The 27,721-nt window shown below is 47.2% G+C and overlaps 2 protein-coding genes across 2 annotated transcripts in view; both read left to right on the plus strand.

Annotated features, from left to right (window-relative positions):
* The window catches only part of Rab27a (RAB27A, member RAS oncogene family), a 61,162-nt gene extending 54,316 nt beyond the window's left edge, over window positions 1-6,846 (plus strand). Inside the window, exon 6 of the mRNA XM_051140211.1 lies at window positions 6,651-6,846. Within this exon, the coding sequence (XP_050996168.1) occupies window positions 6,651-6,846 (196 nt within the window). The remainder of the gene's footprint in view (window positions 1-6,650) is intronic.
* Window positions 6,847-12,549: 5,703 nt separating this feature from the next.
* LOC127184439 (KH domain-containing protein 3-like) lies at window positions 12,550-23,789 on the plus strand. Its single transcript, XM_051140827.1, has 4 exons — window positions 12,550-12,718; window positions 13,530-13,724; window positions 13,903-14,287; window positions 23,627-23,789. The coding sequence occupies exons 1-4, from the start codon at window positions 12,550-12,552 to the stop codon at window positions 23,787-23,789; spliced, it is 912 nt and encodes a 303-aa protein (XP_050996784.1).
* Window positions 23,790-27,721: the final 3,932 nt, after the last annotated feature.

A 27,721-nucleotide genomic window follows, 5' to 3' on the forward strand; every position in this document is an offset into this window, starting at 1 on the left:
GGCCATCCTGGACTCACTTTGTAGACTAGGCTGGCCTCGAACTCACAGCGATCCGCCTGCCTCTGCCTCCCGAGTGCTGGGATTAAAGGCGCGCGCCACCACGCCCCGCTCTGGAGACAAGGTTTTTTAAGATTTAATTTATTTATTTTATGTATAAATGCTCTGCCTACATATACCCCTGCAGGCCAGAAGAGGGCATCAGATCACATTATAGATGCTTGTGAGCCACCATGTGGTTGCTGGAAATTGAACTCAGGACCTCTGGAGGAACAGTCAGTGCCCTCAACCTCTGAGCCATCTCTCTGGAAGAGCAGACGGTGCTCTTAACCACTGAGCCATCTCTCCAGCCCCCAAGACAAGGTTTCTTGTGGCCCAAGCTGGCCTTGGCCTCCTCATGTGGCTGAGGAGGACTTTGAACTCCTGAAGCTCCTGTCTCTACCTCCTAGATATGTTCCACCGTGCCTAGGTTCTCCAGTGCTGGGGACTGAACCTAGGGCTTCCTTCATGCTAGGCAAGCACTCTTCCAGGGAGCCCAGCGTGGAAGCAGGTTTAGAAGGCATGGGACAGGAGAATGCATGTCTTATAGGTGGGGTGTTACGCTGACAGAAGCTTTGATGGTTAGGGAGAATCCAAGTTGTCCAGGGAAGGACTGGGACTGGTGACTGTGGGACTTCCACTTTGTTCCGCTGTGCTCTGATGGAGATGGCTCTCAACCTTCCTAATGTTGCAGCCTTTCAATAGAGTGCCTCACATTGTGGTGACCCCCAAGTATAACATTATTTTGTAGTTACTTCATAACTAATTTCACTGCTGTTATGATTTGTAATGCAAATATTTGTGGAGATAGAGGTTTCACAAAGGGGTCTCAACCCGCAGGTAGAACTTCAGGACTTAAGGATGGGACTGATGCCGGGCAGTGGTGGCGCACGTCTTTAATCCCAGCACTTGGGAGGCAGAGGCAGGCGGATCACTGTGAGTTGAGGCCAGCCTGGTCTACAAAGTGAGTCCAGGACAGGCAAAGCTACACAGAGAAACCCTGTCTCGAAAAAACAAAAAACAAACAAACAAAAAAAACAAAAAACAAAACAAGGATGGGACTGATGGGGGAGGAGGGGGGGATGGAAGGTTAGGTTGGCCAAATGGGAAGAAGGCAGATTCTGGAGGAATCTGACTGTCAGCCAAGGAGATAGAGGGTTGGAGGACGCCTTTGGGTGCAGAAGGGTGCTATGTTTTTCCAGGTGATTTGGAAGCTGAAGGTGAGATGAAACGGAAGGCAAGAAAGACTAGAAGCAGAAGGATGCAGTGATTTGTGAGGTGGGCAGGGGCTGGGTTTCTGGGAAAGAAAAAAGATGGATACACAGAGAGAAAACAGGATAGGGCAGGGCATGACTCTAAGCTCACCCAGGGCACTCCCACCAGCCCCGCTGGCCTACTCTGGCAGGGGATGCAGTGAGAACTGGAGCATTTCCTGCCAGGGTAGAAGGTGTGGAGCCCTTAGAAACACCTGGGAGCTCTGTACAGTTGCATGCGTGTGCGTCTCACTTCTGCTGATGTGGTCGTGTAGAGTTTTAGCAGTTAGCATCAGTTGGGTGCATGTTTATAAAGAAATCCTGGACTGGAGAGATCGATGGCACAGTTGGCAAAGTGCCTACCAGGTAAGCTTGAGGATCCGAGTTTGATTTCACCCCACCCCCAACCCCAGAACCCTTGTTTAAAGCTTGGTGTGGTAACACACGCCTTTAATCCTAGTACTCAGAAGGCAGAGGCAGGTAGAGCTCTTTGAGTTTAGGGCAAGCCAGGGCTACATAGTGTGACTCTGTCTTACAGAACAGGTTGGGCTTGTTAGCTTTGACAGTTAATCCCAGAGCTGGAGGCAGAAACAGGTGCATCCCTGGGGCTTGCCTGCCAGTCACTGTGGCATAATTGGTAAATTCCAGGTCAGCGAGAAGCCTTCTATCAAAATAAAAACCAGGTGGCTGTTGCCACTCAAGAGCGAACTCTGGCCTCCACTACCATAGGCACAGATACGCATATGAACATGTGAGCCTACTTGGGCGCACATATCTGTGGCAGGGATCTGACCTTATGCCAATTGTAGTTCTGTAGTCTCTGGAGATTTCTCTTCATGTCAGATGTTGAATCTTGGGGTCCACAGGATGGGCTGTCAGGAAGGGAAGCCCCATCCAAAATGTGGAGTGGGTGCAGGAAGTGAGGGCCAGTTAGGATTTGTAGCAGTGTCCTAAAACGCCTGTCAGCTGTTGCCTCTGACCTTTGTGGTATGGGCATTTTGCCAAAGCCAGGCCTTTTGTCTCAGGGCTAAGCACACACCTGGCTCTGGAGGGGCGAGGGAGGTCGGATCGGTGCTAGGTGGGACTCTGGTTGCTAGGCTGTGCCAAGATGAGTCAGTAGGTGTCTGTGTGTGAGATTCTTTAGAGGGTAAATGCCTCACTTCCCCCAGGCCTCTCCTGTGGTCCACTCTAAACCAGAAAGCCAGTTCTGGGAAATGCACAGCCCAGCTACGGTGGCACACTACGGGTGGGGATTGGGGCCGTTCGTGCCCTTCCTTTAACAGTTTCCCACGCGATTGTACGCTTGGGAGAAACTGAGCTAGAGGCTGGCAGAGCCTAGTTCTGGTATGCCCCTTCTTCTTGAGAGGCAGTGAAATAGTGTGGAAAGGAAATAGAAGGGCTGAGCACAGGGGCTGGAAAGATGGCTCAGAGGTTAAGAGCACTGGCTGCTCTTCCAAAGGTCCTGAGTTCAACTCCCAGCAACCACATGGTGGCTCACAACCATCTGTAATGAGAGCTGGTGCCCTCTTCTGGCCTGCAGGTGTACATGCAGGCGAGACAATGTATATATAATAAATACATCTTAAAAAAAAAAAAGAAAGAAAGAAAGGCTGAGAACCACAAGTCAGACCGGAGCCCTGAAAGGGATGCTGATTTGCAAGGGAATCTGGAGGAAGCCAGCCATGAGGCATAGAAGCCCTGGTTCTTGGCCATGCTTTTGAGAAGCCAATGAAAACTGGTGAGGGGAGTTTATCTTTTTGTTTTATTTTGGTTTTGATTTTTGTTTGTTTTTTTGAGACAGGGCTTCTCTGTATAACTTTGGCTGTTCTGGACTCCCTTTGTAGACCAGGCTGGCCTCGAACTCACAGCAATTGGAGTGCCTCTGCCTCCCAAGTGCTGGATCTGAAGGCGAGTGCCACCGCCTGATGTGAGAGGAGTCTTTCATAAGCGTCTCTCGAGCACCCGGAGAGTAGAAGGACTGACTTGTTCCCACTCTGGGCCTTCATCAGCCCTTTTCTTGTTATTCCATTTTGGGTGTCAGGATTCTCCACCACCAGATGTCAGGGTGCCCCGTGTTTCTTTCTGCCATGCCAGGGACCTGAGCCATGTGGGGGATCCTCCTTCCCGGTGTCCAGCACACGCTGGCCATGGAAGACATCACAAAGATGGGCTGAGTCAAGCTACAGTGAGGAGAGGTTTCAACTGATGAGGAAGGGGATGGAAACAGTCTGTGCTGCTTTAGTCACAGAGAGACTTGGTGGTGGCGGTGAGCCCCGTTGCCTGCTTTATTCAGAGTGGAAGCAACCAAGAAAATTGTGAATGGGATTAAAGGACAGTTGAAGGGCTGGGTGTGGTGGCATATGCCTGTAATCCCAGCACTCAGGAGGCAGAGGCAGGTGGATGGCTGTGAGTTCGAGGCCAGCCTGCTCTACAATGTGAGTCCAGGACCGTCAAGGCTACACAGAGAAACCCTGTCTCACAGCTGAATGTACATACTTTTGTACTGTGCACATACTTGGCCACAGATTTGAGATGAGGACTCCGTGCCCCCTGCCGGTTACTGATGAGGGAAGGTACTCAAAGTTCCTGCTATGTAAGCTCACGAACTCAGTGATAGACATCAGACACCAGCACAACCCATGGTTTGGATTTTAGGGGTCTGAACTTGGCAGTGCCTGTACTAACTCTCTGAACTAGGTAACGTGCGGTCTGAATTTTCTCTCTGATTGTTTGAGACCTCGTAGACTTGGCATCCTTCCTTGAGTTGAGAAAGGAATTAATTGGGTGGGGCTGGAGTGATGGCTCTGTGGTTAAGAGCACTTGTTGCTCTTGCAGAGGATCAGGGTTCGATTCCCAGTACCCACTTGGTGGCTTAAACCATGTATAACTCCAGACCCAAGGGATCTACCACCCTCATCTGACTTCCTCAGGCACAAGGCACACACATGGTACACACATATACGTGCAGGCAAAACATTCATACACATAAAAAAAAAGTTTTTAAAAAGAAAGAAATTAATGCTGGGGCTGGAGAGATGGCTCAGAGGTTAAGAGCATTGCCTGCTCTTCCAAAGGACCTGAGTTCAATTCCCAGCAACCACGTGGTGGCTCACAATCATCTATAATGAGATCTGGTGCCCTCTTCTGGTGGGCAGGTGTACATGCAGGCAGAACATATACATAATAAATAAACAAATCTTAAAAAAAAAAAAAAAAGAAATTAATGCTTTGTTGGGCATACTTTGAAACAACATAAGTTAAGCCACAACCAACCAAGCACACAAGCACATAACACTGATTCTCGGAACCCACTGTAACTCAGTAGAGAGTTCAGATTTCTTTGGCCACAGTCTTCCAGGTTCCTATGATTGTTACACAGCCCTTTCCAGTGAGCGTTCAGCATCCAGCAAGAGTCACCATGAGTTCTGGATCCACACATCAGCCAGACACTTAGACACATTTGATAAAACTCTCTAAGACAAGACAACCTTGTCATTCTGACAGCTTCTGAGGTACCAGGGACTGAACCTAAGGCCTTGCACATGCCAGAAACTGCCTCTCTCTCTCTCTCTCATCTCTCTATCTATCTCTCTCATCTATCTATCTATCTATCTATCTATCTTTTTGTTTTGTTTTGGTTTGGTTTTTTTGGTTTTTCGAGACAGGGTTTCTTTGTGTAGCCCTGGCTGTCCTGGACTCACTTTGTAGACCAGGCTGGCCTCGAACTCACAGCGATCCGCCTGCCTCTGCCTCCTGAGTGCTGGGATTAAAGGCGTGCACCACCACGCCCGGCCTATCTATCTTGTCTCTCTATATAAACTCAATATATATTATCAATTATATAGAATAATTGTGATTATATTGGCTATTTTATATACGTGATATAATATGGAAATTAATCAAAATTATTCTTTGTCTCCATGAACTCCAAGTAGTAATTAAATGGCCCGTGTGTAGGTTGATATAAACATTAGGCAGCCATTTCCTACACGTCCAGCAAGACAGCTTTCTGGGCAGTGCTGCTTTAGCGCCATCATGTGGCCATAAAGGACAGCACCTGCATTCTATGGTTAAAGCAATGATCCTTTTGAATTTATATCCAGATACCTAAACTTGTTTTTGGAAAAGAATGCACAAGCACCAGGGAGTGGTGGCGCACACCTTTAATGCCAGCACTCAGGAGGCAGAGGCAGGAGAAGCTCTGAGTTTGAGGCCAGCCTGGTCTACAGAGTGAGTTCCAGGACAGCCAGGGCGACACAGAGAAACCCTATGTCAAAAGAACAAAACAAACAAAGACCAAGCTGCTACTGACCGTGCAGAAATGGTGCCTCTGGCACGCTGGGATTGCAGGTGTGCACCAAAAAGAATACTGTTACTGAGAGAAGACTCTCGTGTCTGAACGTTTATGCCAAGTGTTGTACCTGTGTTTATCTCATCCGTTTAGCACCAAGACCTCAGAACTACTGCCCTTCCTTTTCCCAGATTAGGAGAAGGCTCTAGAACTGTACTGGAAGCACAGTTCTCCAACCTAGAATCCTTTTTGTTTTGTTGTTGTTTTTTGAGACAGAGTTTCTCTGTGTAGCCTTGGCTGTCCTGGACTTGCTTTGTAGACCAAGCTGGCCTCGAACTCACAGAGCTCCAACTGCTTCTGCCTCCTTGAGTGCTGAGATTAAAGGGATGTACCATGCTGCCCAGCTTCTAGAATCCTTTTTCATTTTTGTTTTTTGAGGTGGGTGTCTCATTATGTAGAGCAGGCTGGCCTTGAACTAACAGAGATCCTCCTGTCCCTAATTCCAGGTGGGTCTTTGTGGCCAATCCAGAATCTTTGTTGTTGTTGCTTTTATTTATTTATTTATTTTTTTGGAGCAGGATCCTGATACATGGTTATACAGCCCAGGCTAGCCTGGTACTTCTGAAATGTCGATCTCAGATTCAGGACAGGGTTTTTCTTTGTAGCCCTGGTTGTTCTGGAACTTGCTCTTCTGTAGACCAGGCTAACCTTGAACTCATAGAGATCCACCTGCCTCTGCCTCTGCCTCTCAGTGCTGGAATTAAAGGCATGTGCCACCACTGCTCAGTCTTTTGCTGTTGTTGTTTATTCCAACCCCCCCCCCCTTTTTTTTTTCCGAGACACGGTTTCTCGGTAGCCTTGGTTGGTTGGACTCTCTTTGTAGACCAGGCTGGCCTTAAACTCACAGAGATCCGCCTACCTCTGCCTCCCAAGTGGTAGGATTAAAGACTGTTCTTATGTATATTTATCCTCCAAGAATTCTCTAAATTGTGAAAAGCCCAAAAATCATAAAGTGCAAAGATCACTGTTCTTCCTTCCACGTTGTTACCTGAGTTGCTTCTGCCTTCCAGAATCCCCTATTTTGAAACTAGTGCTGCCAACGGGACAAACATAAGCCAAGCCATCGAGACGCTGCTGGACCTGATAATGAAGCGTATGGAAAGGTGTGTGGACAAGTCCTGGATTCCAGAAGGAGTAGTGCGGTCCAATGGCCATACATCTGCAGAGCAGCCAAGTGAGAAGGAGAGGGGGCTGTGCGGCTGCTGAGACACCCAGTGAGCACCGTGGCAGCACAGGGCTCCTGCCTGGGTGAGGTGAACAGCACTGGCAGGTGCGCCGATTGCGTCTCCTCGTCTCCAGTAGACATTAACTCAGCACCCATTTGTAACTTGTTGCAGCTTTGTAAGATTTAGTCCAAGAATTGGGACAACTGTTCCACAGAGCCAAAGTGTCTTATAGAACCTCAGCCCTTGGTGGTGGGTCATTCATGGATTCAAGATTTTGCAGCCACAAAAGGTTGCCTGTGTTAATGTAGAATGCTGATGGTCCTGTCACCTGCCTCAACAGATGGGCCTAGAGTCTCTCTCATTGAAGACATTAAGATCTTTGAGCAATGAGAGGCTATCATGGTCTTAAGAATCCAGATCTCAAATTCCATACTGTAGAACATCACTTTCAAACACTTGAATGTTAACAAGCGGTGCACATTGGACCAGTGTCTTTCAGCATTACCCTTAATGTAAGCCTTCCCTGTGACATGAACGTAAATGATTGGCGGCCATATCTATAGACCGAGTACACTGGATTGACTCGCTGTGCGTTTGGTGGTGGTGGGGAGGGTTTGTGGAGCAGGGGTGAGTGAAGTAGGGGGAGCAAGTGAGGTCAGATTGTCTGGCTCTTAGCCGTAGGGTCATGGAGACCCGTGTTTATGCATGGTCTGAGCCTCAGTCTGTGTCTGAACATAGCTGGACCTTCTGCTGTATGTATGGTCAGAGGGGATTTCTCTCTCTCTCTTTTTTTTTTTTCTCTCTTTATATTTGTATGTTTGGTCTGGCACCTTCAGGCAGTAGCTTCAATCAAGTTGTACCCTGCTAGTCCAGCTTTTCCATAAGGCTGGGTGCTGTTGATATCTCCCAATGTGCTCTCTCTCCCGTCAGTGTAATGGAAGGACTCTCTGTTTAGTTAAACAACATGTTTATTTCCTATCAGGAGAGAGATCAGTGTCCGTATGTAAGTGGTCACATTTGTATGCTAGCTGAAGAACAGTGTTTGATAGCCTGTCCCTGTCCCCGTCCCTGGGAGTGTGGGCATTTCTGTACTTGCTGTTATCTTGCCAAGATCATGCAATGCCCAAGATGGGTGGTTTAAAACATTTTTTTATAGAATCTACTTCTTCAGACCTAAGGTGTCTTGTTCAGAATGAAATCCTTATTAAAGGGACTTCAAGGAAGTAAGCCAAAATCTCCAAAGAACCTCACCAAAGGAGAAATATCACAAACGATAATTTCAGAAAATAAAAACAGTGGGTTTTTTTCCTTCTTTTTTGACAGTACAAAGGAAAATAAGTACTTTGCATGGTGGTTTTCTTCTTTTTCTTTCTTTCTTTCTTTTTTTTTTTTTAACTCTTTCTTTCTTTTTTCTTTTTGAGAACAGTTTTTCTGTGTAATATCCCTGGCTGTTATGGACTCACTTTGTAGACTAGGCTGGCCTTGAACTCACAAAGATCTGCCTGCTTTTGCCTCCTGAGTGCTGGGTATAAAGGTGTGGTCATGGCAGTGTTAAAGTGGCTTTTTGTTTGTTTGTTTGTTTGTTTTTGAGACAGGGTCTCACTATGTTGCTCTGGCTGGCCTGGAACTCCCTTTGTTGACCAGGCTGGCCTCAAACTCACAGGAATGCACCTGTCTCAGCATGCCAAGTGCTGGGATTAAAGGTGGCACCGTCACACCCAGCCCTCCAAAGGCTTTTTAATTGAACATCTATCATTGCCATTGTCCTTTGACCCTTCCCATCAAAATTACCCATGGCATGCCGGACGTGATGGCGCATGCCTTTAATCCCAGTACTTGGAAGGCAGAGGCAGGCAGATCACTGTAAGTTTGAGGCCAGCCTGGTCTACAAAGCGAGTCCAGGACAGCCAGGGCTGTTACACAGAACCCTGTCTTGGAAAAACAAAACAAACCAAAAAAATTAGCCATGGCTACCAAGCCTTTTCTGTCCTTGAAACACCAAAGTTGTCGCTGAGGCCTCTGCATCTGAAACCCTGTTATACCCGAAACATCTGACCCGTGCAAAGCATTGCCTTCCAGAGTTGCTCTAAGACTTCAGTGGCCTTCGTCACACCTCAGGGCACATTTTTAATGTCTCTTTTGTAAGTAAAAACAAGTTAATGTGCCTGGTGCTGGTGGTACATACCGTTAATCTCAGCACTTGGGAGGGGGAGGCAGGCAGATCTCTGAGTTCGAGGCCAGCCTGGTATACAGAGTAAGTTTGACCAGGCTGGCCTTGAACTCACAGAGATCCACCTGCCTCTGCCTCCTGAGTGCTGGCATTGAAGTGTGCCCCACCACGCCTGGCCATAGCACACCTTTCAAGAAGTAGATCCACAGGTAGAGTCAGGTCCTGTTGGGTCTACATTTGGCACAGGGTTAAACGTGTATGACAGAGGCCCACACAAGAACTGCCTTGAATTGTTGGGAAAACAAAATAAAACAAAAGAACTGTATTCTCTTCGAAAATTGTTTAAATTTGATGTAAAACAACCATATTTTTGGTGTCAATGTATTTTTCTATTTACAGATCTGTATAAAAGCAAATTATTCTTCAGTGAACTTTGTGCCAATTAAAACATAGTAATAATAAAGGACTTTAGTCTCTCAGGTTTGTGTGGATATTTCAAACTAGGAGTTGTAACACTGAAGGAGTCCAAATTCAGGAGTGCAAAGCCCGTATGATACTCAGTGAGGGGCCTTGTCAAAGCAACATCCTGGGAATATAGCTCAAAATGTATGCAGGGCAAGATTATTTATTTAATTTATTTCATATGTAAGGATGCTTGCCTGAATATATGTCTATGTACCATGTGTGTGAAGTGTCCTTGAAGGCCAGAAAAGGGCATTGGATTCTTTGTGGCTAGAGTCACAGACAGCTGTGAGGTACCATGTGGTGCTGGGAATTGAACATGGGGCTTCTGGAAAAGCAGCCAGTACTCCTAACAGCTAAGCCATCTCTCCAGCCCCTAATTCAAAATGTTTTACCAAATATTTACTGAGCACCTTTGAGAACTGGTGAACTAGGTGGTCTGACGGAGCAAAATAAAGATGGTTAGAGCCTGCATGAAACAGGGCCTTGGGGAGGGCTTGGCTGCTGGCTGACGGGGGAGACTCGGCCCCTGCCCATGTCCTCACACTGTTCTCCACTTCTCTCAGGCACAGCTCCCTGAGCAGGTGTGTTCCTGGCTCTGAGCTCTAGCACTGGTTGGTCTGTCTTGCATGCTAGCTACACACATGTCTGCTCGGTGCTCTCTCCAAGAATGTTCAGATAACACCTTGTCCAACCATGTTCTGTAAAAGAACAGCCACCGTCACAGCCCACTACAATGTCTCCAGCTGAAAATCTGCTACCTGGTTTGCTGATCCTATTGAAGGGAATTTGTAAAAGGCGGGGGGTGGGGGGTGGGGGGGTGAAGGGGGTGCGGGGACTTATGTCTCCTGGTAAAAAGGCCTAAGACACAGGGCAGCCCTTAGGCCATAAAAGTAAAGACAGGAAGACCCTTTAATATTTCAAAACTTAGGCCTTAGCTGGGCAGACTCTCAGCCGGCTGTAGTGGCGCACTCTTTTAATCCCAGCACTCGGGAGGCAGAGGCAGGCGGATCTGTGTTAGAGGCCAGCCTGGTCTGATTGATGAGCTGAGAAGCAAGAATCACAATCAATGAATAGCATTTGCAGTGAAAGCTGCCTCCTTGACTTAATAGTCCATTTATTTATTTATTTTGGTTTTTTGAGACAGGGTCTCTCTGTGTTATCCTTGGCTGTCCTGGACTTGCTCTGTAGACCAGGCTGGCCTCGAACTCACAGCGATCCACCTGCCTCTGCCTCCCAAGTGCTGGGATTAAAGGTGTGCACAACCATGCCCAGCTAATATTCCTTTTAAAGATAGGTATTTTCTGCTAAACCAGAAAAAGAGCCGAATGCACATGACTTGGAGAGAGCCTCATTTGTTTGCCCAGGCACTGCCTGAGAATCTCAAACAAAAGTTATTTTGTTAATGTGGGCTGTTGGTGGCACAGGCCTTCAGTCTCAGCACTGGGGAGGCAGAATCAGGTGGCTTTTGTTTTGTTTTGTTTTAGGTTTTCAGGACAAGGTTTCTCTGTGTAGCCATGGCTGTCCTGGAACTCTCTCTGTAGACCAGGCTGGCCTTGAACTCACAGAGATCTGCCTGCCTCTGCCTCCTGAGTTTGGGATTACAGCTGTGCCCCATCATCAGCTGCTATTCTGGAATTCCTTGTGGTGTTCAAACTGCACATTCTGGTTTCCTTTGAGCTGCCTTTGTGTGCATACCAAAATACCAACAGTGGAACTATGTTTCAAGAAAGAACAAAAAGGAGAATCTTTGGTTCACACTGTTACCCAGGCGTAGTGCGCATGCGTGCAACCCAGCCTCTAGCAGGTGAAACAGGAGAAGAGCCACACGCTGAGGCTAATTCGAGCCACATGGCGAGGCCCAGGCTGTCTTATTTTGGTTTTGGTTTTTGTTTTTTTCCAGACAGGGTTTCTCCGTGTAGCCTTGGCTGTCTTGAACTGCTTTGTATACCAGGCTGGCCTGAAACTCACAGCGATCCACCCGCCTTTGCCTCCCTAAGTGCTGGTACTATAGGCATGTACCACCATGTCCTGCTGTGAGACTGTTGCAAGCATGCAAGCCAGCCAGCCAGCCAGCAAGCAAGCAAAAATGGCTTTTTTTTTCTTCTTGGAGACAGGGTTTCTTTGTGTAGCCTTAATTGGTCTGGACTCTCTTTGTAGACCAGGCTGGCCCCAAACTCATAAAGATCCACCTGCCTCTGCCTCCAGTGCTGGGATTAAAGGTGTGCACCCCCATACCCGGCCCAACAAAAATGGATTTTATAGCCACGTTAAAGTCCAAGGACTTTGTTGTGTTAAGGTGTGCACGATTCATTAGTGTGTGCAAATATAAATATCCTGGTGAAGCTATTTTTGTAATCAAGAGAGCTTTGGGGGCTGGTGAGTGCCTTTAAGAACAAGCACTACTATTGAGGCCTCGGAGTTTGATTCCCAGCGCCTACATCAGGTGACTCGGCTGCTCTTATAACTGCAGCTTCAGGGGCTCCACGGCTTCCGGCCTCCCCAGGACACCTGCACACAGCCTTGATAGTACCAACACAGCTGCACAGACTTACACGTGATTACAAGTAATAACAATAAACCTTAAACGTAAGGCTTTAAACACAAATGGCTTTAAGCCTTGCCCTGCAGCTCACAGAAGGTTGTAAGTCCACTCTGTGAGCGTCTCAATGACTTTCTGTGACTCTTTTTATTTATTTATTTTTATTTATTTGGTTTTTTTTTTTTTTTTTTTTAGACAGGGTTTCTCTGTGTAGCCTTGGCTGTCCTGGACTCACTTTGCAGAGCAGGCTGGCCTCGAACTCACAGAGATCCTCCTGCCTCTTTCTCCCGAATGCTGGGATTAAAAGCTTGCACTTCTAGGTGCAGCACCCCCACTCCACCTCCCCCACCCCCGCCACTCCCCCCCCCCCGCCAGGTGCAGCCACTGCATCTGAGAGGCCTTGAGAGAGGCGGGGCTTCTGGGCAAGGCCTGAGGTCCCATTGGAGGGACATGAGTGGGGAGGAGCTGGTGAACAGCCCCTGAAATAGGGCTGAGAGGATCAGTTTCCCGGGGAGTCACTGGGTTTAGAGTCGCACTGGCTGTCTCGCAGCGGGACTGGTGCGTGCGGCATGGCCTCCCCTAAGAGCTTTCAGACCCTGGTTCAGCTGAAGCACAAACAAGGCACCTTATTTGAAGTGGCCAGAGACTCCATCAAGCTGCCCAAGTGGTTCCACGCCGAGTACCTGGATGAGCCAAAGTCAGTGTACGTGGAGCCTTGGCTGCTGGAAACGATGTTTGGTGAGTGACCTGGGGAGGCAAAGGCAAGCAGCCTTCTCCTGCCCCTATCCACACCCCGACTGCCATGCTGTGACAGGTAGAGAAAAGCCTCTCCGGTGGCTGTGGCCCCAGGCCTTGCCACCTTCAGCCTACTTCCTCAGATTTGCAAGTAACATGCCAAGAAGAGGAAGCCACCTCACTCTCAGGTTCCCCCGCTTCTCCCTCGCTCTCAGGCTGCCCGCTTCTCCCTCACTCTCAGGTTCCCCCCTTCTCCCTCACTCTCAGGTTCCCCTGCTTCTGCCTCACTCTCAGGTTCCCCTGCTTCTGCCTCACTCTCCGGTTCCCCCGCTTCTCCCTCACTCTCCGGGTTCCCCGCTTCTCCCTTACTCTCAGGTTGCTCCCTTCTCTCTCACTCTCAGGTTGCTCCCTTCTCTCTCACTCTCAGGTTCCCCCCTTCTCCCTCACGCTCAGGTTGCTCCCTTCTCCCTCGCTCTCAGGTTGCCCGCTTCTCCCTCACTCTCAGGTTCCCCTGCTTCTGCCTCACTCTCCGGTTCCCCCGCTTCTCCCTCACTCTCCGGGTTCCCCGCTTCTCCCTTACTCTCAGGTTGCTCCCTTCTCTCTCACTCTCAGGTTGCTCCCTTCTCTCTCACTCTCAGGTTCCCCACTTCTCCCTCACTCACAGGCTGCTCCTTCTCCCTCACTCTCAGGTTCCTTGCTTCTCCCTCACTCTCCAGCTGCTCCTTCTCCATCATTCTCAGGCTGCCCGCTTCTCCCTCACTCTCAGGATGCCCGCTTCTCCCTCACTCTCAGGTTGCTCCTTCTCCCTGGCCAGGTAAGAACGGAGAGTACATCCCGCACGTCGAGTGTGTGACGCATACTCTGATTCACGTCAACCTGTGGGACCCTCAAGAGGACGCTGAGATTCTGATATTCGGGCCGCCTGATCTCCAAAAGGACGTTTTCCAGATGATCTCCAACTTGGTTGACTATTTCTACAAGGAAGCAAAGGAAAGTGAGTATGGGTGGAGTAGGTGGACTGCCCTGCCGGCCACATCTTGGCTCCTTGAGGGATCCTCCGGGGGCAAGCGAGTTTTGAAAGTGGTGTAGGGCCATCTGTGTTTGGGAAACCGTGGCCCCTACTCCTCCATGGTACAGGGGTGGCTGCCCTTCCTGGCCTCCTTACACTACTTTTTCTTCCAACTCAGGGGAGGCTCAGAAGGCTGTCATCCTGTCTGCTCCCTCGGAGGTCCGTGAGGCCGCCACCCAGCTGGCTCCTGTCGAAGGCCGTGAGGCTGCCACACAGACAGTTCTCCTTGAAGTCCGTGAGGTCGCCGTCCAGCTGGCTCCTGTCGAAGGCCGTGAGGCTGCCACACATACAGTTCTCCTGGACGTCCGTGAGGCCGCCGTCCAGGCGTCTCTCACGGGGGTCGGTGAGGCTGCCACGCAACAGTCTCTCGTGGAGGTTCTTGAGGCTGCCACACAGCAGTCTCCCGTGAAGGTTGGTGAGGCTGTCACCCAGAAGTCTCTCGTGGAAGTCCGTAATGACGCTACCCAGCTGGCTCCCGTGGAGGTTGATGAGGCTGCCAGCCAGCAAGTTCTCATTTTAGTTCTTTATTTCCTCCTCTTAATTTTATTTTTAAATTATTTTTATTTTTTTATTACTTTTTCTGTATATCCCTGGTTTTCCTGGAACTTGCTCTGTAGAACAGGCTGGCCTTGAACTCCTAGAGATTTATCTGCCTGGGCCTCTCCAGTGCTGGAATTAAAGGCATGTGCTTCACTGCCCAGTTATTTTTTGTTTATTCCCCCCCACTTTTTTTTTTTTTTTTTTTAAAACAGGATCTTGTCATGTCTCGAAATTCAAATTCATGCTCCAAATTCCACATGTTCCAGAAACCATTAGGGTCTTAGTTTTTTGAGTCATGGTTTCTGTGTGTAGCCCTGGCTGTCCTGGAACTTAACTCATTCTGTAGACCACGCTGGCCGTGAACTCAGATCTAGCTTCCTGCCTTTGCCTCCTGTGTGCTGTGTTTAAAGCCATGCACTGCTGCAGCCCTTGCTTCCCTTCATCCCAGTACTCGGGAGGGAGAGGCAGGTGGGTATTTCAGTTTGAGGCCAGCCTCGTCTGCAGAGTGACTCTTAGACAGCCAGAGCTACACAGAGAAACCCAGCATGCCTTTGATCTTAGCACTCAGGGAAGCAGAAGCAGGCAGATCTCTGAGTTCGAGGCCAGCCTGGTCTACAAAGTTAGTCCAGGACAGCCAAGACTACACAGGGAAACCCTGTCTCAGAAAATCAAAACCAAAACATGCCCCTACAAAACAACAAAGCAAACCCTAAAACCAAAATAAACGATGTGGGTGTTGCTTACTGGGTGATCCAAGAGGGTATTTCCTAGTTTAACAGGGCCTGAGGATTCATGACAATATGCATGGTAACGTGGGGAGAACACTTATGTCATTATTAGCTGAATGACCTTTTAAGGCTTATTAAATTCTGTGGGAAGTGGCAAGGAAATACCAGAGGGGGGGGTGCTGCGGTGAGGAGCGCGGGGGAGTGAGCCACAAGCATCCCAGCCAGAGTGGAAATGGGTGTGAGGTAAGACCAAAAACACAACTCAGCCCACCTCACACTCTGGAGTCTGATGCCAGGTGGCCATTGTAAACATATTAAGTGCAGTACAATTTGGGGGAAAAGTTTCCTGGTGCAATACAATCCCTGGTGCACAGGGAAGCATACTTAACATGCAAACTCAAACTATATGTCATTTCTTCCACGAAGATGGTTTCTAGAGATGCTGCCTACATGTGTTAGCTTAGGCGCCGAGGGGAGGATCTGGTATGTGTCCATCATACAGATAGCTTAGAAGTCGTTGGGTCTGTAACGTACCTGTGTTCTGTTGACTGAGACACAAAACTGAAGATCACAGGTCTTGGAGGGGAGTTTGGATGAGGTCTGGCTCCACAAATATAGCCAAGGTCACCAGGTTTTGGGTGGAAAACAGGCAATACATCTTTTTCTTTGAAAAGAAACCTCTGTGTGCTTAACATTCCTAGTTCCCTGATGATCTGAGATGCAAAAACCTTTGTGCTCCTTGAATGGAAAAAAAGAAAAATAAGAAAAGGACACGACTGCTCTTAGGTATGGAGGAGGAGAAAGTTTACTATAGACATGTGGGAGAGCACAGCCAGAGGCAGACACATCTGGGAGAGTGCAGAGTGATCTTGACCCTGAACCACGTGGGAGAAGGGGGAGGGGAAGAGAGAGAGGGGAACCAAGTACAGCAGCCAGGGGGCCAGGTAACCAAACTGTTTGGATTATATAGGGAAGAGCCTCTAGGGGACAGGCAGCCCAGCCCCTGGGCTGGAGAGTTCAGGGTAGAGTTCAGGGTATGCCAGCCCATACCCTTGAAAGAGCTAGCGACTGAGGGGTGCTGGGAGAACCTGGAGACCAGGTCTGCTTTGGTATGTTAAGTAGTCACCTCAGCTGCTTGTCCTGGGTTTGAAACTCAACGTTCCCAACACCAGAGAGACTAAAGGGTTAAAATACAGGAATTGCCACACAAACAACTTGAGCACCAATACCAGAGATATTGATGGTTTATTAGAATGCCACACTCCAAGGCTGACCATGGCCAGGGACACAGTGGACTCGGGAGCCAAACTGTTACTCTGGTCTGTTTTAATGTTTGTTTGTTTGGTTGGTTGGTTTTTGGTAGCCTTCACTGACCTGGACTCCGGTCAGTAGAACAGGGTAGTCTGGAACTCCCAGAGATCAGCCTGCCTGTCTCCCAAGTACTGAGATTAAAGGTGTGCATCACACGCCTGGCTCTGGTGTGTTTCTAATGCAGGTTTTCATAAGCTGTAACCAGGTAACAAGTTAACCAGGTGGGAAGCAGGGGGGGGGGGGGGAGGGCGGGATTACATCATTTTGACCAGTTTAAACAAAGCATTCTCAAGTATATTGTATCTGGTGAGCAAGACAAAGCATCTTAAGGTGACTGGCTAGGACATAGGCTTGGGGGCTTTACAGGTCCTCACTGTTCCGGGGAAAGGAACAGAGCAGGATATTGTGGTTTCGTATAAGTAGAACATAAATCACTAATTCAAGCAGAATATTCAATTATTGTAAGTCAAGTCTGCTCAAGCTCCCTGGCAGGCAGAGTCCGAGCACCGAACTTAATTTTACCTTATGATCAAAATAGAGACTGATATGTTAAAAGTGACAGCAGATGTTAACACAGGAACCACAGTTATGGTAAGAACTCAAGGGAGGGGCTACAGAGTTTGAGCAGGTTAATCAGGTTATCACATTCCCCCATTTGAGTTTTGTCATAGAGTCGAATAATTGACTCTTAAGTCATCTCTTGTAGACCAAGTGTCTCTAGAGGCTGTTAAAATGTTAGTCTCTTTTATCCCAAAGGGGATTAGACAATTTTATCTGGTATTTAAAACATGTTTTATTTATTTTTTAAATTCCCCCAAAGATAGAAATAGGTAAAATGTTGTGTCATTCAGAAACTTAACCATCTGTCCCTCATGCCAGGGAGCCTCTTTTGACTTAGCATCTCAGCCTGTTAGGTGAGACAATGGATGACTTATTCTTTTCTGTAACTATTTCTAGCTGACATTAGGACATTGTTGTCAGGGCCCAGGAAGGCTGAGATGCTAGTCATAGGGTGAGCAACGGGGTATCTATCAGAAGTACCTGATTAGGTGAGCCATTTGAAAGACAGGGAGCAATCATATCACTGGACTGGTCTATATGCGCTTTCAGGAGGTCCAGAGGTCCCGAGCTCAGCAGCTTGCAGTCCTCCCTCGATGGAGTCTGCCAGCCAAGTGAAAATCTGCTGAGACAAATATAGACTAGGGACAGAATTAACATTTTTTAGTAAGTGGGAAAAGTGAAGAATCCCAAGACCAGGGAAAATTCCCATTTTCAGGAACAGACAGATGTCCAGGAATCCATTTGACTTGTGGCAGATCAATCCAGGTTATTCTTTGAAGCTTGTAAGAATCTTTTTAAGTTTATAGAAGGAGACAAATTGGCTTGGGAAACAATTTAAAATCTAAATGTTAAAGCTTTGAACAGCCTTTATACAACAATATCTAAATCTTTATCATCATGGAAATTTTTATATCTTTTACTCTTTATAACTTGGATTTATTAATATTAAAATACATTTAAGTTATCAGCCTAAAATATCTTTTTAGGTCTTTAAACATTTTTAACCTTTATAAATTACACACACACACACACACACACCCCTTCAATTACTTACCGTAAGACATAGGTGGTTGATTACCAGGAGCAGTAAAGTTAGTTTTTTTTTCTGTTAAGGAACAGTAAGTAAAGAGTTACTTTTTTTTATTAGTCTAGTCCTCAAATTCATCAGACACCTGAGAAGGATAAATTATAGCAAGAAGTATTTTAAATATGTATCAATTAAAATGACAGAGGCTTACCCATTACCCAGACAGCCATCCCATTAGGCTCCTCTGATCTTGATGACTTCACTGGGGGGCACAGGTCCCAGCGCATTATTAGTGTTTGGCTGCCAGGCTTCCCAAATCTAAGAGTGGGAGGAACATGGGAGAGACCGACCTCACCTTTAGACAATGTGGGACAAGTAACTCCCCAGGTGTCCTCTTTGTCCATTGTTTAGGCTGGGCCCTAGCATCACCACATGCATTTGGGGGCAGTTTTGCCTAGTGGTTAGCGTGCCATAGTCTAGGCAGAGTCTTTGGTGTACCATCTATCTCGGAGACCTTCAGGTCACTGCCAAGAGTTGGAGTCTTTGTCATAGTATGTTTTATTTTTGTTTTTAAAGATTTATTTATGGAGGCAGAGGCAGGCGGATCGCTGTGAGTTCGAGGCCAGCCTGGTCTACAAAGTGAGTCTAGGACAGCCAAGGCTATACAGAGGAGAAACCCTGTCTTGAAAAAAACAAAACAAAACAAAACAAAAAAAGATTTATTAGGTATACAGTGCTCTTCTTGTGTGTACACCTGCAGGCCAGAAGAGAGCATCAGATCACATTACAAATGGTTGTGAGCCACCATGTCATTGGGAATTGAACTCAGGACCTTTGGAAGAACAGTCAGTCCTCTTAACTTCTGAGCTATCTCTCCAGCCCCAATAAGTTTTTTAAATTAAATATTTAAATGCCATGTTTAGCAGATATCTGAAGTGTCCAAGGGGACCATCCATTTATTAAGTACAGTTGAGCGAATCTCAGGCTCAAACATAAAATCATAAGACAAGAGACTAGATAAAGCTTAGCTTTGTAATTAACAGTATAACGTTTGTTTTGTTTTGTTTTTTGAGACAGGGTTTTGCTATGTTATTGTGGCTGTCCTGGACTCACTTGGTAAACCAAGCTGGCTCGAACTCACAGCAATCCACCTGCCTCTGCCTCCATAGCTTTTATCATAAGTATACTTTTGAACATATTAAGTGATCTGATCATCTATAAGGCGACTGACCATCAGCTAGTATTTTTAATTATTTTTAACAGTCTATAATTAGTTATTCTGGTTTAATTTTGAAAACATATATAGGATACCAAATAAAGCCCCTCCTGGTAATCAACTATGACCATAAGCACAGTCATGAATATTCCACAGAATGTATTCATTCTTAGGCATAAGGCAGTGGACAATCAACTTGTATGTCTCAATCATCTGTAACCGCCTATAAGAAAATGACAACTGTTGAATTGAGGCTCTTATCTAGAGCCGGGCGTGGTGGTGCACACCTTTAATCCTAGCACTCGGGAGGCAGAGGCAGGTGGATCACTGTGAGTTTGAGGCCAGCCTGGTGTACAAAGTGAGTCCAGGGCAGCCAAGGCTACACAGAGAGACCCTGTCTCCAAAAAGAAAAAGGAAAAAAAAAGAGATGTATCTAAATCCCTAAATATAGAGACTGAGAACTTCCTGATTCCTATCTTGTGCATCATCATAGAATATAAATTTCTTTGTTTTGTTTTGTTTTTTGGTTTTTCGAGCCAGGGTTTCTCTGCGTAGCCTTGGCCATCCTGGACTCACTTTGTAGATCAGGCTGGCCTGGAACTCACAGCTATCCGCCTGCCTCTGCCTCCCGAGTGCTGGCATTAAAGGCATGCGCCACCACGCCCGGCTCTTTGTTTTGTTTTTTGTTTTTGAGACAAGGTTTCTCTGTGTAGCCTTGTCTGTCCTGGACTCACTTTGTAAAGCAGGCTGGCCTCGAACTCACAGCGATCTGCCTGCCTCTGCCTGCTTGAGTGCTGGGATTAAAGGTGTGCGACAGCACTGCCGGCTGCCATAGAACATAAGTTTCTTACATGACCCAATGTTAGCATATAGATGCTGGCTGCATCTAGGTTGCTTAGCAACCTATGATGTCATTGCCTGCAGATGGCAGGCGTGTGCCAGACTATAAAGGGGCCAACCGTCCACCTTGTCTCTTAACATTCTCTTACTCTTCTTTCTTTCTCTTACTCTTTTTCTCTCTCTGCCTGTCTCAGTCTGTTTCCCGGGCCACCCCTCCCCCCTTTCTTCTCTCATGCTTCTACAATAAGTCCTATACCATACATGTAGTGTGGCGCATCCTTAACATTGGTGCGAAACCGATGGGCTCCTCCGTTGCCTTTCCTCTAGAACCCCATACAAAAAACTTTCGTCTCCAAGAACACCAGGGTCCCTAAACTTGTTCCTCATATGGAGCAGGGCACAACTTCGGCACCCGTGGCCACTCGCTCGAACCTTGTGCCCTAGGGAGAGGTAAGCGCGAGCCTGCCAACTCCTGATCTGCGCTCCACCACTGCGAGGCCAGGCACACGGCTGCAACTTCTGAGACTGGGCATGCTAGCGCCAGGCTCCTCCCCTACTCCTGGTGCGCCAACATGGTCAGTAGCTCCACCAGGCACAAGGGGCAGCATGGTGTGAGTATGCTACTGCATCGAGCAGGAAACAGAGACTACACCCCATGCCTGACCCCGCCCTACTACCGGATGTAGATTTTTGGGGGTGGAGGGTTTGTTTTTTTAAGACAGGGTTTCTCTGTGTTATCTTGGCTGGTTATATATATTATTAAAACCTATACCAATTTAAAATTAGATTTTGCGTGTTTTTAGTCTAAAAGGAGATGAAAGAATTTTTTGTAACAGAGAGCCAATTAAAAGAGGATGATGGTGGTGCACGCCTTTAATCCCAGCACTTGGGAGGCAGAGGCAGGCAGATCGCTGTGAATTCGAGGCCAGCCTGGACTGCAAAGTGAGTCTAGGACAGTCAAGGCTACACAGAGAAACCCTGTCTCGAAAAACAAACAAACAAAATAAAAAAAAATAAAAATAAAAATAAAATAAAAGAGAATGATAGCTTGGCATGGTGGCACATGCCTTTAATCCCAGCAGAAGAGGCAAAGGCAGGTGGATCTCTGTGAGTTTGAGGCCGGCCTGGTCTACAAAGCAAGTCCAGGACAGCCAAGGCTGAATAAAGAAACCCTGTCTTGAAAAACCAAAACCAACCAACCAAACAAACAAACAAAAGAAAATAGAAAACAAACAAAGGGCTGGAGACATGGTTCAAAGGTTAAGAACACTGTCTGTTCTTCCAAAGGTTCTGAGTTCAATTCCCAGCAACCACGTGGTGGCTCATAACTATCTATGATGGGATCTGGTGCCCTCTTCCAGCCTGCAGGCACACATGCGGGCAGAATACTTACTGTACAAATAATAAATAAATCATGAAAAAAAAAGCGGGGGAGCCATCCCTCAATATTGCTCCACTTTTGTTGAGTCAAACCTTGCTCTAGCTATGCCTGGATGGGTCCCCGACTCCACCTCCCATGGGACCAGTCCATTCCCTGTCTCTCCTGGCTCCCCTCTGGGATGTTTTCTGAAGAATTTCAAATCCCCATGCCTGCATTAAGGGCTTCCAAGCTTACGTGCCCCTGCAACCAAACTTGGCCTTATATCTCTTAAATGATGGATCCAAAGTCCCAAAATGGAACTTTTTAATTGCTGCCAGCAACCAGGTAAATTTAAGGAAATTCCCTATGTTCAAGCTTTTCTCTTCTGTGCTCCAAAACTTCCATCTCTGTCAGGAGCCATAGGACCTTGCCTGACCTGCCCTAGTGGCTGAGAGGCCCTGCTGGCTGAAAACCACAGCTGTTTTTGAAGGCGAGCGATTTCGGCAGCATCTGAGAGCTGGGAGTGAAGATGGGCTTTTAGGTTACCAAGGCAGGAAGAATGTCGGCAGGAAGGAGATTGGTTAGAGGGGAGAACAGGAGGCGGCAATTTAGGGGGTGAAGCTGTAAGGGATGGGAAGAGAGGAGGCCACTCTTTGGAACGTTATCGAGCGACTTTTTCTTCAAGGGCTGCGGCAGCATCAGGGTTAAGGGGATCTCCAGGATTAACAAAAAGGACAGCAGGGGGGCAGAAGACTTTGTAGGGGATGGAGAGGCGGTCTTGGAATTCTTACTGTTAAGAGGGATAACAGGCTCGCAGAAAGGGGAATAGGCTGCGTTTTATAGAGGAGGCAGGATCTTCATAAGCAGGAAGAGGCAGAGTTGGGTAGAGGGAAGAGGAAGGGGGCATAGAGACAGGGTGGGTTTGTTGTGGAGGAGCGGCCAGGTATGAGGTCTGCGCTAAAGGGGGCAAGGGGTCGGGCTGGGAACTGTTAGGGGGCATATCAATCAGGGTGAAAGAGGACCGTTGGATAGAAGAGCATGAGGGGGCATGAGAAGATTGGCGAGAGGGCGGGAGGGACTCACGCAGGCATAATTCAGCAACAGAAAGAAGTTGTTTTTGGCCACTATCGTTTTCAACCGATTTGATTACATCTCTAATAAGCCCCCAGTAAGAGAATACACTGTGTTTGACTGCATCATTGCCTTCTTTTTCAATTAAGGCGTTTAATTCCCTGCCCACCTTTTGCCATTTTTTAGAGTGAATAGTAGGACCATTGATCATAAACCATGGACACGTATCAGCAATAAAGACAAAGAATTGCATCAAGTTTTTCTTTTTAACCCGAATGCCTCTCTCTCTGAGAGTTTCCTTTAAGTCCTTAACGAATCGGACTTCCTTGGACATAGAATGGCCCATTCTTGAGAAAATGCGGATGGATGACTCACCTAATAACAAGACCAGCCGGGTGCGCAGGACGAGTTATGAAAAACCAAGCGGGATCCCTTAATCCATCCGGGGGCGATCCATGCCTCGTACCCCATGTCGGGCGCCACTGGTCCCCGACCCGCGGGTTCAGTTATTCGTGGAGTGACGAGGAGGGTCGCGACCTGTGAATAAAGAATTGGGCGAGAGAGAGACATGGGCCCAGGGAAACATTGCTTGTCGAGGGCCGTTTATTGTAAGGGGGGTATCCAAATTTAAAGTAAGCTTCTGAGAGGGCGGGGGGTAGGAAGGAATGCAGTGGAAACTTACAAAATCTTCTGGGCCAGGCCCAAGGACAGCAGGTGTGGAGTGGGGCGATTATTCAGAAGTCGCGATACACCGAATGTTCTCTTTCTCAAGGTCAGGCTGGATCTTTTGTGGTTGCCAGGCAGAATAATTATCTCAAGTATGCAGACAGCTGTGGCTTTCAGCCAGCAGGGCCTATCAGCCACTGGGGCAGGTCAGGCAAGGTCCTATGGCTCCTGACACATCTCTGCTTGCTCTCCCGAAAGTTTCAAATGTAGGGCAGGTGTGGTGACGCAGGACTTTAATCCCAGCACTCTGGAGGCAGAGGCAGGCAGATCTCTGTGAGTTCCAGGCCAGCCTGGTCTACAGAGAGAGTCCAGGATGGCCAGAGCTATTCCACAGAGAGACCCTGTCTTGAGAAACCAAAAATAAAAATAAAAAGTTTCAAATGTATAACTAAAGGAAAATTTCTCCCTTCTAACCTACTTTCTGTTTCTTCTGGCTGTACGTCTGTATTACTTTCCTGCCAGATCCAGGTTTCCTGCATCCAAGTGCCAGAGCAGCTACCCACAGGTGCTCCAGTCCAACCTCAGAGATCGTGTCAACTGGACCTGCACTGTCCCTCCTGGCGGCAGATGGCCTCAGGCCTTCTCTTTCCAGACTTGGCCAACATTCCAGCCTTTTGGCCCCTAATCTATTGCTGTCCCCATGTCAGCAGGAAGCAGCCAAAGGCGATTGATTTCTTCACCCCTTATCCATTTATAGTCAGTGAAAGGTTGGGATGGTGTGTTTCAGACCCGGACAAACAGCCCCAGGCTCCCCCAGCTCTCCTCAGTCCTGATCTGCTGCTGCAGGAGGTGGCTGGGAATCCCTGCCCTCTACCCTGACTTTCCAGCACAGGGGCTTTTCTTTTCCCTTCACCATATAATCCTGATATTTTGTTGCTTTGCTTTTTTTCCTCTCTCTCCCTCTTCTCCACTTGCATGGCAGCAGAGAGCTGCTTGAAATGAACCTACATTTGTATGCTTTAACTTACCTTGCATGAAAAGCAGTCCAATGTCCTTACTTTTTTTTTCCCCTCGTGACAGGATTTCTCTGTGTTAGCCTTGGCTGTGCTGGACTCTCTTTGTAGACCAGCCTGGCCTCAAACTCACAGGATCTGCTTGCCTCTGCCTCCCAAGGGCTGGGATTAAAGGCGCAAGCCACCACACCTGGCTCCCTTAATTTTTTTTTAATCATAAGAAGAGGGAGATGCCCTGCGGTGGTGGCGCACACCTTTAATCCCAGCACTTGGGAAGCAGAGGCAGGCAGATCTCTGTGAGTTCGAGGCCAGCCTGGTCTACCAAGTGAGTTTCAGGACAGCTAGAGCTGTTACACAGAGAAACCCTGTCTCGAAAGACCAAAAAAAAAAAAAAAAAAAAAAAAAAAGAAGAAGAAGAAGAAGAAGAAGAAGAAGAGGAATGCCTCTAGGTTGCTTAGGAACCAATGACATCATCACATGCTGCTGCTAGGTGTGCCAGACTATAAAGGGGCCAACCTGCCACCTTGTCTCTCTCTCTCACGTTCCTTTACTCACTCTGCCTGTCTGTCTCCCTGAGGATCCCCTCCCGTTTCCTTCTACTCCATGCTTTTACAATAAATCATATACCATACATGTAGTGTGGTGTCTATTTCACACCCAGTTTATAAAGTAAAGAGTTTTTTGTTTTGTTTTATTTATTTATTTATTTATTTATTTTTTGGTTTTCCGAGACAGGGTCTCTCTGTGTAGCCTTGGCTGTCCTGGACCTGCTTTGTAGACCAGGCTGGCCTCGAACTCACAGCGATCCACCTGCCTCTGCCTCCCGAGTGCTGGGATTATAGGCATGCGCCACCACGCCCGGCTTTGTTTTATTTTTCAATAAAAATGCTAGTAAGGAGTTGGAGAAATGGCTCAGCAGGTAAGAGCACTGGCTGTTCTTCCAGAAGTCCCTGAGTTCAATTCCCAGCAACCACGTGGTGGCTCACAACCATCTATAATGTGATCTGGTGCCCTCTTCTGGACTGCAGGTGTACATGCAGGCAGAATACTGTATACATAATAATAAATATTTTTTAAAATGCTAGTACAAGGAAGTTGCTTGGCATGGTGGTGCGCACCTTTAATCCCTGCACTCAGGAGACAGAGGCATGCAAATTGCTGTGAATTGGAGGCCAGCCTGGTCTACAAAGTGAGTCTAGGACAGGAAAACCCTGTCTCGAGAATCCAAAACAACAACAACAAAAACACCCAAAAAACAAAACAACAGCAACAAAAAACAAAAACAAAACAAAACAAAAAAAAAAAAAAAAAAGGAAATTGTCTTTAAATCTGTCTCTGTTAGCCTGAATGGACCTCATGAGCTAGTGATTTTTATTTTATTTTTATTTTTGGTTTTTTTCAAGACAAGGTCTCTCTGTGTTAGCTTTGGCTGTCCTGGACTGTCTTCGTAGACCAGGCTGGCCTTGAACTCACAGTGATTCACCTGCCTCTGCCTCCGGAGTGCTGAGATTAAAGGCCTGCACCACCACACCCGGCTGATTTTTATTTTCTTTAATGTAACTTTTCAGTATATATATTTTTGTTGTGTGGTAGTTGCTAGGATTTAGTGGTTTGCAAGCTATAGATGGTATTCACAATTCAGGTCTAAGACCAATTGTCCTCTTAAGTTTGTGTATGTTTCATTGACTACTAGGCAACCTAGTGCAACACAAAGCAGCCAGAATGTTTCAATGCCTTAGGGAATGCCTTCCCTCCCTTGTAGGCCAGGCTGGCCTTGAACTCACAGTGATCCACCTGCCTCTGCCTCCCCAGTGCTGGTTTTATAGGTGTGCACCAACACCATGTTCAGCCAGCTAAACATTTCTTTAATCACAGCTGGGCATGTGGTGGTGCACACCTGTAATCCCAGCATGTGGGAGGCAGAGGCAGGTGGATCACTGTGAGTTTGCAGGCCAGCCTGGTCTACACATTTTTTTAATCTAGTGTTTTTTTAAGATAGGGTTTCTCTGTGTAATAGCCCTGCCTATCCTGTAACTCTCTTTGTAGATCGGCTGGACTTGAACCCAGAGATCTGGCTACTTCTGGCTCTGGAGAGCTAGGATTAAAGGTGTGCACCACCAGGTCCGGCTCACTTTATCTAGTCTTACATTCCAAGATAAAATAAATCTAGAAAGACCATGTTTATGGTATAAGCTTACACTGTATAAAGAATTACAAGGAATTAGTTTGTATTTTTTTCAGATTTACTAATTTATTACATATACAGTGTTCTGCCTGCATGTACTCCTGTACACCAGAAGTGGGCACCATATCTCATTATAGATGGTTGTGAGCCACCATGTGGGTGCTGGGAATTGAACTCAGGACCTCTGGAAGAGCAGCCAGTGCTTTTAACCTCTGAGCCCTCTCTCCAGCCCTGGTTGTATTTTTTGACATTAAGGTTTGTACTTTAGACATTTCTTGGTAGCTCAGTTGTATTCTGGGTTCATGGAAAGTTCAAACCAACTTTCCGATATTTATGATGTGTACCAGGATTCGTGGTGCCATCTCTAGAGTGAAAGCTTATGTGAAGCCACAAGCCCGTCTCCTAGTGAGGCATTTGGAGGTCCACAGAAGTATTTGTTGCAGTTTTAAACTTTCTATCAGCTATTTAACTTTTTAACTTCTAAAGTTGTTTGAATCAAATCAGGAATTCCATTATCAGGAATCAACTCTTCTGAAGAGCAATAGTAGGTTTGTTCAATCAGAGTGGATAATCTGTGTTAGCCTTGGCTGCCCTGGACTCACTTTGTAGACCAGGCTGGAAAATGAGGTTGTAAGTCAGGCCAGATTTTTGGGAGATACAGCAGTACAAAAAGGAGGGGTGTCAGGGCCTGGAGGCAATTCTAGGGATGCATCAAGATATAGACCTTGCAAAATGCTGGACTACCTTCCAGAATGCACACATGCCTGCTGAACTTCCCCAATATAATGGGTCTTGCCATTGTTGGTCTGTCTTGCGTGCTAGCTTTGCATGTGTCTGCTTGATGCTCTCTCCAGGACTCTTCAAATACCACCTTGTCCAGCCAGGTGGTGGCAGCACACACCTTTAATCTTAGCACTTGGGAGGCAGAAGCAGGTGGATTGCTGTGAGTTCGAGCCAGCCTGGTCTACAAAGCAAGTCCAGGACAGCCAAGGCTACACAGAGAAACTCTGTCTCGAAAAACAACAACAACAACAACAACAAAAAACCAAACAAGCAAAACCAAAAATAACCAACAAAACAAAACAAAAACACATCTTGTCCAACCACGTTCTGTAAAAGAACAGCCACTGTCACAGTTCATCACAATGTCCCCAGCTGAAAATCTGGTCCCTGATTTGCTGATCTTATTGAAGGGGACTTGTCAAAGTGTAAAAGGCTGGGGAGGGAGGCTTATGTCTCCTGGTAAAAAGGCTTAAGAACCAGGATGGCTCTTGGGCCATAAAAGTAAAGAGGAAGATCTTTTAATATTTCAAAGCTAGTGTCTGCTTGACGCTCTCTCCAGGACTGTTCAAATACCACTTTGTTCAGCCAGGTGGTGGCACATGCCTTTAATCTCAGCACTCAGGAGGCAGAGGAAGG

The sequence above is a fragment of the Acomys russatus genome, chromosome 32 (genome assembly GCF_903995435.1).
Source record: "Acomys russatus chromosome 32, mAcoRus1.1, whole genome shotgun sequence".
Classification (NCBI taxonomy): domain Eukaryota; kingdom Metazoa; phylum Chordata; class Mammalia; order Rodentia; family Muridae; genus Acomys; species Acomys russatus.